This window comes from Anabrus simplex, chromosome 1, assembly GCF_040414725.1.
Source record: "Anabrus simplex isolate iqAnaSimp1 chromosome 1, ASM4041472v1, whole genome shotgun sequence".
Taxonomy (NCBI): Eukaryota; Metazoa; Arthropoda; class Insecta; order Orthoptera; family Tettigoniidae; genus Anabrus; species Anabrus simplex.
The window spans coordinates 1,576,580,855-1,576,596,933 of record NC_090265.1 but is presented as its reverse complement, the minus strand read 5'-3'; the positions used below and the strand labels follow the sequence as shown (position 1 = coordinate 1,576,596,933).

At 38.3% G+C, this 16,079-nt stretch overlaps 1 protein-coding gene across 1 annotated transcript in view; it reads left to right on the top strand.

Moving 5' to 3' along the window:
- Nucleotides 1-16,079, top strand: part of PsGEF (Protostome-specific GEF) — a 603,069-nt gene that overhangs the window by 389,311 nt on the left and 197,679 nt on the right. Inside the window, exon 16 of the mRNA XM_067138170.2 lies at nucleotides 6,466-6,834. Coding sequence (XP_066994271.2) covers nucleotides 6,466-6,834 — 369 coding nt within the window. The remainder of the gene's footprint in view (nucleotides 1-6,465; nucleotides 6,835-16,079) is intronic.

The window sequence follows — 16,079 nt, the reverse complement described above, 5'->3', positions numbered from 1 at the left end:
GTCATAGTAAAAAATAAATATGATAGCAAGGAGCGTTGTAAAAGTAGGACTATTAGGCAGTACCATATGGCTGATAAAGCAGCCATGAGGGAGTATTTAAAAAGTAACAATGATTGGTGGAAAACGATAAATAAAAATGTATACAGACTCTGGGATGGGTTTAAAGCAATTGTTGAGGAATGTGAAAACAGGTTTGTACCTTTAAAGGTGGTAAGGAATGGCAAAGACTAAGGAGGAAGTGCAGTTTGGAAAGAAATAGAGTTATAAATGACAGTGAAAGTAAAGAGAAATTGAAGGAACTTACTAGGAAATTGAATCTAGCAAAGAAGTCAGCTAAGAATAACATGATGGCAAGCATAATTGGCAGTCATACAAATTTTAGTGAAAAATGGAAGGGTATGTATAGGTACTTTAAGGCATAAACAGGTTCCAAGAAGGACATTCCAGGAATAATTAATGAACAAGGAGAGTATGTGAGGATCTTCAAAAGACAGAAGTATTCAGTCAGCAGTAGGAAAAGATTTTTGGTTAAAAGGATAGTGTCCAGATAGAGGAGATGACTAATACTAAAGGAGAATTTAAATTTAAATATGATAACAGTGACATTTACAATAAGATACAAATGTTGAAAACTAGAAAAGCAGCTGGAATTGATCAGATTTCTGGGGATATACTAAAGACAATGGGTTGGGATAGAGTGGCATATCTGAAGTACTTATTTGATTATTGTTTGCATGAAGGAGCTATACCAAATAAATGGAGAGTTGCTATAGTAGCCCCGGTGTATAAAGGAAAGGGTGATAGACATACACATGAAAATTACAGGCCAGTCACTTTGACATGTATTGCATGTAAGCTTTGGGAAAGCATTCTTTCTGATTATATTAGACATGTTTGGGAAATTAATAATTGGTTCGATAGAAGGCAGTTCGGGTTTAGGAAAGGTTATTCCACTGCAGCTCAACTTGTAGGATTCCAGCAAGATATAGCACATATCTTGGATTCAGGAGGTCAAATGGACTGTATTGCGATTTATCTGTCCAAAGCATTTGATAGGATAGATCATGGGAGACAACTGGCAAAAATGAGTGCAATTGGACTAGGCAAAAGAGTAACTGAATGATATTTCTAGAAAATAGATCTCAGAGAATTAGAGTAGGCGATGCTTTATCTGACCCTGTAATAATTAAGAGGGGATTTCCTCAAGGCAGTAGTATTTGACCTTTATGTTTTCTTATATACATAAATGATATGAGTAAAGAAGTGGAGTCAGAGATAAGGCTTTTTTCCGATGATGTTATTCTGTATAGTGTAATAAAAAGGTTACAAGATTGTGAGAACTGCAAAATGACCTTGATAATGTTGTGAGATGGGCAGCAGGCAATAGTATGATGATAAACGGGGTTAAAAGTCAGGTTGTGAGTTTCACAAATAGGAAAAGTCCTCTCAGTTTTAATTACTGTGTTGATGGAGTGAAAGTTCCTTATGGGGATCACGGTAAGTACCTAGGTGTTAATATAAGGGAAAGATCTTCATTGGGGTAATCACGTAAGTGGGATTGTAAATAAAGGTTACTGATCTCTGCACATGGCTATGAGGGTGTTTAGGGTTTATAATAGGGATGTAATGGAGAGGGCATATAAGTCTCTGGTAAGACTCCAAATAGAGTATGGTTCCAGTGTATAGGACCCTCACCGGGATTACTTGATTCAAGAACTGGAAAAAATCCAAAGAATTGCAGCTTGATTTATTCTGGGTGATTTCCAACAAAAGAGCAGCATTACAAAAATGTTGCAAAGTTTGGGCTGGGAAGAATTGGGAGAAAGAAGATGACCTGCTCGACTAAGTGGTACGTTGAAGTCAAATAAATATTAAAGTTTATTTATTCCACCTATTCAATACATGTATTGAAAAGTAAAGTTTATTTGACTTCATTGTACATTTCAATACAGACCTAAACATGAGAATTATAACATGTAAGTGGTACGTTCCAAGCTGTCAGCGGAGAGATGGCGTGGAATGACATTAGTAGACGAATAAGTTTGAGTGGTGTCTTGAAAAGTAGGAAAGATCACAATATGAAGATAAAGTTGGAATTCAAGAGTACAAATTGGGGCAAAAATTCGTTTGTAGGAAAGGGAGTTAGGGATTGGAATAACTTACCAAGGGAGAAGTTCAATAAATTTCCCATTTCTTTAAAATCATTTATGAAATGGCTAGGAAAACAACAAATAGGGAATGTGCCACCTGGGCAACTGCCCTAAATGCATATCAGGATTGATTGATTGATTGATTGATCAATTGATTGATTGATTGATTGATTGATTGATTGATTGATTGATTGATTGATTGATTGATTGATTGATTGATTGATTGATTGATTGATTGATTGATTGATTGATTGATTGATTGATATGTTATTTTTCGTTCTTCTACAGACTCATTTTAATTTCACAGAGTAAACTGTAATGATAACATTCACATTTCGTCTGTGCATGAATAACTCCTGTATTTTGATTCTGTGGGTTATTTTGTTTGTTTGCTGACTGCATTGGCTGATAAGATCAGTTACTTTTAAAAAGAAGTTTGGGGTTCGAATTGCAAAATTTTGCAAAATTAGAATCCTGAAACACTCATTAGATACATATGACATTACTAGTTGGCAAGCAATAATTTCAAATATTATTTGGAGTCACCAACTGTACACCCAGTTTCTTGTTTTACTTTTCTCGTTTAGTGTCTCACTGCCACTTTTGGAGCAAACAGAAAACCTGTTTACTATCACGGCTTCAAAATATGGTACTGCCATCTACGGAGCAAATTGTTCTAGGCCTGAGGACGTATAAGTTGTACATTACTCTCTAAAATACTTGTACAGTTTTACTCGTAATTTGTTCTCTTTCTCTCTTACGCATAACATGCAGGCATGGGGAAGAAAGACATCAGTATCCGGATCAGGTTCCAGATTCAGACTGGAGTCCACCATTTGAATATCCCTGCAGTACAGTATATAATGCGTTGGAAAATCTATTCTTTATATGGTATCAGTATGGAGACTATTAAAATAAGTCGTCTATAAATTATAGGACATTAAAGTGTAAACATCACCATCATTAAGCATTTCTGCCTCTGCAGGTCATCTGCATAGGATAATAAAGTTTGTAATTGCAAACTTGAACAGCAATTTTTTGATGTCATTATTATGAAAAATTACAATCATCATCATTCCCCCTTATCCAGATTCAGCCAGCACTCTCCAGTTTGTTGCATCGTTCTACCACCTTGTTTCTGTCCAGGTCCTAGTCTTACATTGTTCTCAACCAGGTCTTCCTCAGCCTCTCTTTTCTTTAATTTCATAGTTCGCTTTTACCCCTCATAGTGGTGCAGTAACATGAAAATCTCTAGAAAATTACACGAAAAGACTGGTTTCTTCTATACAGCAATGGGCTTATCAATCAGATACTCAAAATCAAAAAGCACCATGCTATGCACTATCTGACAGCTTTCTTGACTTTCCAACCCTAATATCACTTGCATTTCTCTGTTTCAATGAATTAAAATAATTAACAAGCATCCAAAATTTTACTACAAGTGTAATGAGAGCATTACAAGAAGTTTTAAAAATGTTTTCCAGCAACATATTCAAACACTCCCGACACACATTAATAAAATATGTAAAGAATTTAAATTGTTTGTTTCAATGTATTTAGCCACTTTCAGAGCATTCAGAAGCTGCTATGTACAGGATGGTCAGAAACAAAGTGAACTGGGTATATGAACATTAGAGGGCTAGTCATGCTGATAAATAATTTGAAAGAAATAATTCAATATCTTGCACCATTGTCATTTTATCAGTTGCTGAAGTTAACCAATCAGATCGCTTCACGGACATCATGTGGACTTTGCGCGGCAATGTACCTAACTCTGCAGGTTACTGAAGTACAGCTTGCAAGCCATGTCAAGAAATTAGCATCAAACACAAACACAACTTTGCTTTCAGCCAGTGTCACCGTAGCATACTTGCTTTGGCGTGATCATGTCAACTCGGAGGTCTGTATTCAAACCCCTCCCTTGGCAAAGTTTTCTTCTTCGAATGGTGCTCTCAGGCCAGTCTTAATCCACGTACAGATTAACACCGCCCTGCAGAGCCCATTTGAATTCTCCCGCGAAGTGATCTGATTGGCTAAATTCAACAGATGATAAAATGACAACAGTAATAATAATAATTTCAGGTGGCTATTTCTAGTCGAGTGCAGCCCTTGTAAGGCAGACCCTCCGATGAGGGTGGGCGGCATCTGCCACGTGTAGGTAACTGCGTGTTATTGTGGAGGAGGATAGTGTTATGTGTGGTGTGTGTGTTGCAGGGATGTTGGAGACAGCACAAACACCCAGCCCCCGGGCCATTGGAATTAACCAATGAAGATTAAAATCCTCGACCTGGCCGGGAATCGAACCCGGGACCCTCTGAATCAAAGGCCAGTACGCTGACCATTCAGACAAAAAGTCGGACATGACAGCAGTATGAAATATCAAATTATTCTTTCCAAATTATTTATCAGCATGACCAATCCTCTAAAGCTTATATATCCAGTCCATGTTGTTTCCAACCACTTTGTATATATACATCACAAACATGATTCAGAATGTCAATGATCTAGGATTTTTTTTTAGTGGATATTCTTATTGGAAGTTTTAATAATATTGTTGTGAAGAAAATGAACACAAAGATTTTGTCACAAGCTGATGTCATAATAGGTAAAATAGTTATTTTTGTCTATAAGTTAGAGAACTGTCAAGGAGGGGTTTCTTAAACTTATAGGAAAGATTTCTGTTTTAATTCAACACTTCTGTTGCTTAAAATAAGCTAAAGAATTTTGGAATCTTGGAATTTTATAATAGAAAAAGTCTCTATTTAGCCATCAAATAAAGTACTATTAAAATAATTGCTTCCCTTCTAACCATTGTACAGTATATATACATGTACAAATGCAAATATAAAAGATCCACCAATTCAATACACTATATATTCAGATAAAGTTATTACCTGACAGCAAGTACTAGTACATGTTTTGTCCACTTACTGGACATCTTCAGGTAATACCATAAGTATTAAACCATTAACACCAAAATATTAAAGAGGACATTGGAATTAACTGAGGAGGGTGTATATCCTAATTTTAAACTTTGTTATATGTCACACATAATTTAGGCCAGTCGCATTCTAACAAGGCTGCAAACCAGCCTGAGAAGTTCCAATGGGGCCAGCAGAGAACCTCACACATTTCATGTGTTATTTGCATTTGTCAATAGCAAGTCCTTTATATTCAAAAGGTTCGATGGTTCCCTGTTGAAGTTCACCACAACATTAAATAAGACTAATCCATGCCGAAGGAGGATATATAATTTGGATCTCACCACATCAAGACCTTGTGTATCAACACATCAAAGAACAATTTTAAGACATTAGTGATTAGCATGCTAGAACATGTGTGATTTTACGATTTGATAGATGCACTTTCTATTCATATTTTAATTTGATGTTTTGTTTTAGATTTTAATGAGTCATGCCCTAGCTTCTCATAGATTTTATTTCCATTGCTTTTTTAATATTTTAGTGTTAATGGTTTAGTTCTGATGATATTAGCTGAAGATCTCCACTAAGTGGACAAAACATGTATTAGTGTATTGAATTGCTGGATCTTTTACATTTGCATTTGTACATGTTTAGGGACATCAATACGGAAACAAAATGAAACTTTTAATATGTAACAGTATATGTACGTCAATATTTTAAATATGACTCCCACCGGCTTTGATCTTTGTATTACTACTTTATTACACCAATAGAGTAGAATGGTGTGATGAAGGTAAATCAATATCAACCATTCAGAGATGGATATTTTCTTTTCTTACTTTTCTTTCCAAGATTTTACTCAAATATTATTTGTACAGTTTAGTTTTGTTTTATTAGTCAGTACAAGTGATAAATGTAATAAGCATACAGGAGGGTTAAATATGTTGAATAGGCTACATGCCTTCATTTGTTAGAGTACATAATGCTGAAACTGTTCATGTGAGTAATACAAACTAATCAGTAATCACCTTCTATTTCATGAGTAACACCTTGGCAGATCGGCCATCTCAGTTGAAAATTAATTTGTCAAGGAGTTCAGTTTGATAGTACTGACAACATAATATAGAACATGTTTCATGTTGTTATAACTCAGTTGATCACATATAAACATGGCTTGTTTTATATCTCCTTTTAACAATGTCTTGCTTCACCTTGAGTTAACTACAAACAATGAATACAACAATTGTCTTCACATAGTAAATATTAATGATCTGTAAGGTAAATGTATCCAACATTTTACTATACAAATTGCACAGAATTTGACCTTTCTCAATAAGGAAGAATGATACAATGATGTCTTCTTACTTAATAAAATTTATAACTGTTTGCAGACTCCAATGCAAGAGAACAAGTCATTAAATAACTCTCATCGTCACCTGGACGATATAATTGAGCACAAGTGCCGTCAACTGGGAAAGTCTGGAGCCAGCAAGGGAAGTGCTCTGCATCTTGCACAGTGGATGCGCGGCCAACTGGGAGGATCAACGGGTCCCCTCACGCCAGACGATGAACCTGAACTCGAGGTCTGGTCGACAGAGGAACTGAGGCGGCGCAGTGAGCAACTACAAATACTGGGAGTGGGGCAATTGGTACCTACTCGAAATGAGTCGCGCTGTGAAGAGTTTGAGATGTCTGATACTGAGAGGAGTATATCACGCAGCACGGAGAGGAGTCGATCTCAAAGCACATCTGATAGTCAGGTAATAATGTCAAGTTGCAGAAAGTGTAACTGGTTTATTTCAAAGAAGTAGGCCTACTTTTAAATTATCCTAATATTTTAGTTAATGTTTCTTTTGATTCTGCTATTTTCATGAACTGGTAGGCATATAATGCACTAAAATTGTTAAAAATTCCTTATTTCATTGGAAATAATACTCTACCTGTATCTTCTAATGAAATAGTAAGTGTTATTAATAATATTGAAGAACTAAAGTATTGTATCTTAGAGCTTCAATTGACTCTAAGCTATGAAAGCATTAAATACACAAAAGATAACATAATAGAAAGTTGGAAACGAACAGCATTTCATTTTAGAGTAAGGTAATTTCTATGAAAATAAAAATCCAGCTGCCGAAGCCTGTCGCACAGTAAGGTAATTTCTATAAATAAACAAATTAATAAATACAGATATTATTAACACTATTAGTGCATCTTGCACAGGATAAATTTATAAGTACTGAGCTACTGGCTGCGCAGTTTGGGTCATGTACCTATCAGCTTGCATTTGGGAGAAAGTGGTTTTGAATCCCACTGTCAGCAACTCTGAAGATGGTTTTTCTGGGGTTTCCCATTTTAATGCCAGGAAAATGCTGGGGATGCACCTTAATTAATGCTATGGTTGCTTCCTTCCCACTCCTAATCCTATCCTATCCCACCATCACCAAGACTTATCTGTGTTGGTTAGACGTAAAACAAATTATAAAAATATTAAAAATTATATGTACACAGTATGTAGCAACTCTAGTTTGTATAAATTGTGAATAATTATTCCTAATGTAAGGGCTCATACTTCAGTAAAATACCCACGATCATCCTCTCAATTCATAGTGGGTGTCCACTATTAAAGTTATGGTATTCAGCGCGGTACAGCATGGGCTATAATGATTGTAGGAGTCTGAAATTTTGTACATGTGCTAACTAAGCAATGCGCTCATGAATTATGCCACAAAAATTATTAGTTCCAAGTTTTGCCACCAGGCGGAGATAAGGTGCTTTAAGCGGTCAGAACGTGCAGTATTCTGTAACTCTGGCATCAGAATGTTCTTCTTCCGGTGGAAATGCATTGTGTCAGTTCCTTGGTTGTTGCTTTGTGATGCATGTTGATTCCTTCTGTGAAGTGAATCTTTGTTGTAACGTAAGAAAGTTAAACTTCCCTGTGCGACAAGTAATGCCTATTGGGAAGAGAGACCGTGCACTACTAGTGAATTTTTTTTTGTTTAGAATGGCAGCAATAGCAACTCTGCATTGTGGAAATATTGCTGACAGAAACAGCCATGAACCTATTACACTGGCGTAGCAGGGGGAGAAATAATACTCCCACGTGGTGCATCCCAGGTGGCGGATAGGGGATTCCTAACCGGCTTGCCGGTGGACTTGAGTGAAATAAAGTAGCTTTCGTGGACAAAACACACAACCCACTGTGGGTGGGGGACACAGACGAAAAATAAACCCATGGTATTCCCTGTCTGTCGTAAGAGACGACTAAAAGGGGAGACCAAGGGATGATCGAATTAGGACCATGAGACTACTTGTTATTTGTACCATCACACAGAGAACACCATGGGTTGCCTTTACTTGCAAGTAGTACCACTATGTTAGGTAAACAATAGGTTTGTGATTAGTAGCAACAGTGTGTGAATCAGGATGGGTTTTACAGTACCCGTGATTAGTACCACAACATGCGGAACACCATGGGCTTATGTTGCCTGTAATAAGTACCATTATGTGAGGAACACCACAGGATAGTACGAGTCCCTGTGATAAGTACACCTGTGTGTGGAACACCATAGTTTTGCGTTGCTTGTAAGTGGCACTGCAATGTGACAAACACCATAGGTCTGCATTACATTGTATTACATTATCTGTGAGTAGTAACATAATGTGTGGAATACCTCAAGTCTATGCTACTTTTGATTAGTACCACAACATAACAAATACCATGGTTCTACTTTACTAGCAATAAATACCATTATGAGGGGATGATGACCTAGATTTTGGACATCTTTAGACAACAAGCATCATCGATTCAGGATTGTGCTTTAGAAGCAGTCCCTTGGTCAGTAATACTGTTTTTTTATGCTAGTTTCTGGGAATGTGGGGCATTGCAGGTTGGATCCACTGATTGTTTAAAATTCATATTCATCCATTCATTCTTCGTCATCATGTTTTGAATTCTGGTCAGGGGATGTTTTCGGACTTTTAAATTGTCATTACATTTTGTCTCATTTCGTACCATTAGGGACTGTTGACCCAGATGTTAGGTCCCTTTAAACAACAAGCATCATCATCATCAACAGAAACAGCAGAGAAGAGGTCACATGACAAGTAATGGGCTGATTAAAATGATTAAGAAATTCAAGGAAACAGGTTAATTAGATGTCGCACCAGGGAGAGGACAGCGGCCCATCCCCATGGATGTTATTTATGAAGTTGCTGTAGCTGTAGCAGACCGTGCAGCACATTCTCCCAATTCTGTAACGAGTGCTCAAGGTGTGTCATGTGAATTGTCGCTACCCCGTTCAACAGTTCACTAGATTTTGCAGTGCATTTTACGCTTGTATCCCTACAAACTTCATGTTGTTTGAGTCATCAGTCCATAGACTGGTTTGATGCAGCTCTCCATGCCACCCTATCCTGTGCTAACCTTTTCATTTCTACGTAACTATTGCATCCTACATCTGCTCTAATCTGCTTGTCATATTCATATCTTGGTCTACCCCTACCGTTCTTACCCCCTACACTTCCTTCAAAAACCAACTGAACAAGTCCTGGGTGTCTTAAGATGTGTCCTATCATTCTATCTCTTCTTCTCGTCAAATTTAGCCAAATCGATCTCCTCTCACCAATTCGATTCAGTATCTCTTCATTCGTGATTCGATCTATCCATCTCACCTTCAGCATTCTTCTGTAACACCACATTTCAAAAGCTTCTATTCTCTTTCTTTCTGAGCCAGTTATCGTCCATGTTTCACTTCCATACAATGCCACGCTCCACACGAAAGTCTTCAAAAACATCTTTCTAATTCCGATATCAATGTTTGAAGTGAGCAAATTTCTTTTCTTAAGAAAGCTCTTCCTTGCTTGTGCTAGTCTGCATTTTATGTCCTCCTTACTTCTGCCATCGTTAGTTATTTTACTACCCAAGTAACAATATTCATCTACTTCCTTTAAGACTTCATTTCCTAATCTAATATTTCCTGCATCACCTGCCTTCGTTCGACTGCACTCCATTACTTTTGTTTTGGACTTATTTATTTTCATCTTGTACTCCTTACCCAAGACTTCATCCATATCATTCAGCAACTTCTCGAGATCTTCTGCAGTCTCAGATAAAATAACAATATCATCGGCAAATCTCAAGGTTTTGATTTCCTCTCCTTGGACTGTGATTCCCTTTCCAAATTTCTCTTTGATTTCCTTTACTGCCTGTTCTATGTAAACATTGAAAAGGAGAGGGGACAAACTGCAGCCTTGCCTCACTCCTTTCTGGATTGCTGCTTCTTTTTCAAAGCCCTCGATTCTTATCACTGCAGACTGATTTTTATACAGATTGTAGATAATTCTTCGTTCCCGGAATCTGATCCCTATCATCTTCAAAATCATAAATAGCTTGGTCCAATCAACATTATCGAATGCCTTTTCTAGATCTACGAATGCCATGTACGTGGGCTTGTCCTTCTTGATTCGATCCTCTAAGATCAGACGTAAAGTCAGGATAGCTTCACGTGTTCCTACATTTCTTCTGAAGCCAAATTGATCTTCTCCCAACTCAGCTTCAACTTGTTTTTCCATTCTTCTGTAAATAATACGTGTTAAAATTTTGCAGGCATGAGATACTAAACTAATGGTGCGGTAGTTTTCACACCTGTCAGCACCGGCTTTCTTGGGAATAGGTATAACCACATTCTGCTGAAAATCGGATGGGACTTCTCCTGTCACATACATCTTGCAGACTAAATGAAATAACCTTGCCATGCTGGTTTCTCCTAAGGCAGTCAGTAATTCAGAGGGAATGTCATCAATTCCAGGTGCCTTGTTCCTATTGAGGTCACTCACAGCTCTGTCAAACTCTGACCTCAAAATTGGGTCTCCCTTTTCATCAACATCAACAGCCTCTTCATGTTCCAGAACCAAATTATCTACATCTTTACCTTGATACAACTGTTGGATATGCTCCTGCCATCTTTCTGCTTTGTCTTCTTTCCCTAGAAGTGGTTTTCCATCTGAGCTCTTAATATTCATACACCTAGATTTCCTTTCTCCAAAGGTTTCCTTGATTTTCCTGTATGCAGCATCTACCTTTCCCATGACCATACAGCCTTCGACATCCTTGCATTTCTCCTTCAGCCATTCTTCCTTAGCTGCCTTGCACTTTCTATCCACTTCATTCTTTAATCGCCTGTATTCTTTTCTGCCCTCTTCATTTCTCGCATTCTTGTATTTTCGTCGTTCATCAATCAGGTCTAGTATCTCCTGAGTTATCCACTGATTCTTAGTTGATCTTTTCTTCCTTCCTAACATTTCTTCAGCAGCCCTACTGACTTCATTTTTCATGACTCTCCACTCTTCCTCTATAGTGTTTCCTTCAGCCTTTTCATTTAGTCCTTGTGCAACATGTTCCTTGAAACAATCCCTCACATTCTTTTCTTTCAACTTGTCTAGATCCCATCTTTTTGCATTCTTTCCTTTCTTCAATTTCTTCAACTTCAGATGGCATTTCATGACCAACAAGTTGTGGTCAGAGTCCACGTCTGCTCCTGGGAAAGTTTTGCAATCCAACACCTGGTTTCTGAATCTCTGCCTAATCATAATGAAGTCTATTTGATACCTTCCAGTGTCTCCAGGTCTCGTCCACGTATACAGCCGTCGTTTGTGGTGTTTGAACAAAGTATTGGCAAGGACTAAATTATGATCAGTGCAGAATTCAACCAGACGACTTCCTCTTTCGTTCCTTCGTCCCAATCCAAATTCTCCTACTGTACTACCTTCTCTTCCTTGGCCTACCACTGCATTCCAGTCTCCCATCACAATTAGATTCTCGTCACCTTTTACATATTGTATTAAATCTTCTATCTCCTCATATATTCTTTCGATTTCTTCATCATCCGCTGAACTAGTAGGCATATAGACCTGCACTATTGTGGTGGGCATTGGTTTGGTGTCTATCTTGACGACAATAATTCTTTCACTATGCTGGTCGTAGTAGCTTACCCGCTGCCCTATTTTCTTATTCATTATTAAACCAACTCCTGCAGTTCCTCTGTTTGATTTTGTGTTGATAATTCGGTAGTCGCCTGACCAAAAATCTTGTTCTTCCTGCCAACGTACTTCACTTATGCCAACTACATCTAACTTTAGCCTATCCATCTCCCTTTTCAGATTCTCTAACCTACCACAACGATTCAAACTTCTAACATTCCACGCTCCGACTCGCAGAATGTCAGTATCCATCTTCCTGATGATCGCCCCCTCTCGTGTAGTCCCCACCCGGAGATCCGAATGGGGGACTAGTTTACCTCCGGAATATTTTACCCGGGAGGAAGCCATCATCAGTACATCATTCATACAGAGAGAGCTGCATGTCCTCGGGAGTTAGTTACGGCTGTAGTTTCCCGTTGCTTTCAGCCGTGTAGCAGTATCAACACAGCTAAGCCATGTTGAGTATTATTACAAGGCCGTATCAATCAATCATCCAGACTGCCGCCCTTGCAACTACCGAAAGGCTGCTACCGCCCTTTCGATGAACCATTCATTAGTTTGGTCTCTCAACAGATACCCATCCGATATGGTTGCACCTGCGGCTCAGCTATCTGCATCATTGGGACACGCAAGCCTCCCCACCGCGGCAAGGTCACATGGCTAAGGTTAAGTTATGAGTAGGTTCCCACCTTCCAATACTTATCAATTTCTATATAATAGGCTTATTAATTACATAATATAAACCATATAATCTCTAGTACATGTTTCGTTCCGATTATGGAACATCTTCAGCTAAAATTTGATAAAATGGCAAGACAATTAAAATACATTGATGTTATGATGATACAAAAGCTAAAAGATATGATAAAATGGCTCGAAGATTAAAACATATGATAATGATGATGAGATAAAGTTCATTCATGTTGGTTAAAACATCAATGTATTTTAATTGTCTTGCCATTTTATCAAATTTTAGCTGAAGATGTTCCATAATCGGAACGAAACATGTACTAGAGATTATATGGTTTATATTATGTAATTAATAAGCCTATTATATAGAAATTGATAAGTATTGGAAGGTGGGAACCTACTCATAACTTAACCTTAGTTGTGCTGAGCCAATACGGAATAAACATGAGATTTATAAGCTGTAAGGTCACATGGTTCGCAGAGGAGGACAAACTTCATACTGTTCACAAATTGAAACCCCAAGATGTTGCACAACACCGTGATTTTGCCCTTTGGTTGCTGGCAGAAGTGGAAGTGGACAACATGTGGCCGGGGAATATTCTGTGGACTGAAAAGGTGCATTTTACTCCAGAGGGTGCAGTGAATGCACAGAACTGTCGCATATGAGGTTTGACTCCTCCAAACATTGTGCAGGAGCAACCATTGCATTCATCTTACGTGACTGTTTGGTGTGGTTTTACAAGCTCCTTAATTCTCGGTCTGTTTTTCTTTGAGGAGATGACCCTTCACGGGACTGTTAGGTATACAGTGACATTTGCACATTATATGGACCTCCTTGTGCAAAACATGATTTCATCTTTACAGGAATGCAACTGTAACCACACTGTTATTTTCATGCAAGATGGGGAAACACAACATATCGCTCGTCAGCTGAAAGAATTTATTCAAGAAACCTTCAGTAATGATTACATTATCTCTAGGCATTTTCCAGATGTGTGGCCTTCGATGTCCCCTGGCCTAAATTCATGTGACTTCTGGTTGTGGGGATATTTGAAAGATCATGTCTATCAGGGACATGTCCGGTTTCTGCCTGATCTAAAGGCTAGCATACGACGACATGTCATTCTGATTTCACCTGATATGCTGCGGGCAACTGTTGACCATGCCATGTTACGGATGCAGCATGTTGCTGAGTTCGGAGGCCATATTGAACAATGTTTGTAACCATAAATGCTAATAAACCTCCCAGAACCACTGTTATGATGTGTTTGATCTTTCCTGCCTTTTTTCTGTGACCCTATCATTGCTTATAGCCATATTTTTGCCTGGTGGCACAACTTGGAACTAATAATTTTTGTGGCATAATTCGTGAGTGCATTGCTTAGTTAGAATATCTATGAAATTTCAGACTCTTACAATCATTACAGCCCATACTGTACCATGCTGAATACCAATTGTGAACACTCGCTACAACTGTTCAATATCTGGAACTAAAAACTACAAAGTTCCTTCTGTCCCTTTCTGATTTATTGACTCTCTTCCAGATGTTCAAATGGGGATTTCAAAGCAGATGTTCATCACATAGAAAGGTATTAATTTGTTTTTAACACACATTTATCACTATATGTATTTAACAGCACAATTGTGAAAGCGTGTACACACACCATATAATTTTGGTTATTTTATCCAAAGAGCACAAACATGTTCTTGTTAACTTTCTGAAAACTGTACAGATTTGTTTTCCTCTCAGTTGTTGGTGTACTGAAAGCCTCATGCACCTCTCAAATGCACATGGTTACTATTTAATATTTATACTTGGTACAGCAATAAGACTGAACATTAAATTATTTCACAGCAAGAGATTCAAAGGGTACTGGCTGTGTTGTTTGAGGGTCATAAAGACATTTATACAGTAGTTTGTACACAGAGACTTGCAGAGTAAATGCTTGGTGGCACCACAGTACCAGCTTCATTGCTTTCATTGTATTCACAAAACTTGAAGAAACTAGGTGCACAGGTAACAAATAAAACTGCTTTAATTTCACTTAAATTCAGAGAGATACGATATACTAGACCAGTGGTATTCAAAGTGTGGTACGCCGGGTTGTCTCAAGGAGTACGCAAATTTATCATAGCTTCTGTCTTCAGTGAAAAGTTCAGAAAAGAATTGATCCCGCTCATTGTCAATAAAATCTTGTTTTGAAATGAAATGGCGTATGGCTTTTAGTGCCAGGAGTGTCCGAAGACAAGTTCAGCTCGCCAGATGCAGGTCTTTTGATTTGACTCGCGCATCATGATGATGATGAAGACGACACATACACGCAGCTCCGTGCCAGCGGAATTAACCGATTATGGTTAAAATTCCCAACCCTGCCGGGAATCGAACCCAGGACCCCTGTGACCAACAGCCAGCACGCTAACCATTTAGCCATGGAACCAGATTTAGTGTTTCTGTCTACCTCTACACAGAGTCCCTTTTCTGGATTATTCATTTTAAAATGTGCATCAGGTTGTACCTCCCAATGACTAGGAATGTAAAAATGCTTACTCATGCTGCATTGGTCTTTTAAAATTTTTTGTTTCAAAATCCACTAATTCACTTCAATTTTTTCAGTAACAATATATATAGTACATGACCAGCGAATGCATGTCACGGAAATGTGGATGTTGCGATGGTCGATGGGAGTCCCTCTGCATGACAAAGTGTGCAATGAACATGTGCAAGGATTCTTTAAAGTTGTGCGCCAGGCTGAGTTGCTCAGACGGTTGAGGTGCTGGCCTTCTGACCCCAACTTGGCAGGTTCGATTCAGGCTCAGTCCAGTGGTATTTGAAGGTGCTCAAATACATCAGCCGTGTGTCAGTAGATTTACTGGGATGTAAAAGAACTCCTGCAGGACTAAATTCCAACACCCCGACGTCTCCAAAAACCTTTAAAAGTAGTTAGTGGGACGTAAAGCAAATAACAATATTTATTTAAAGTTGTGCCCATCAGCGACAAGACGGATGAAAAACAACTCCACTGCTATGGTCATGTCAGAAGAAGAAATGAACACCATTTAGTACAGAACCGAAGAGGGGAAGAGGGCGCCCTAAGGCAACATGGAAACAAACTGCTGAGGCTGCTTTAAGGAATAGTTAAGTGCCATTAGATCTGGTATAAGAACGTCAGACATACTCTCTCCATGTCAGACGAGCCAACCCTGAGTGAGCTCGGGAGTGCCCGTTTTATGGTTACATATACAGCCAGGAAAGAAGGGGAGGAAGTGTATATAGTACAATAGTAATTGTTGCATTAATAAATAATTATATTTGTATGTATATATGTAAATACAAGTA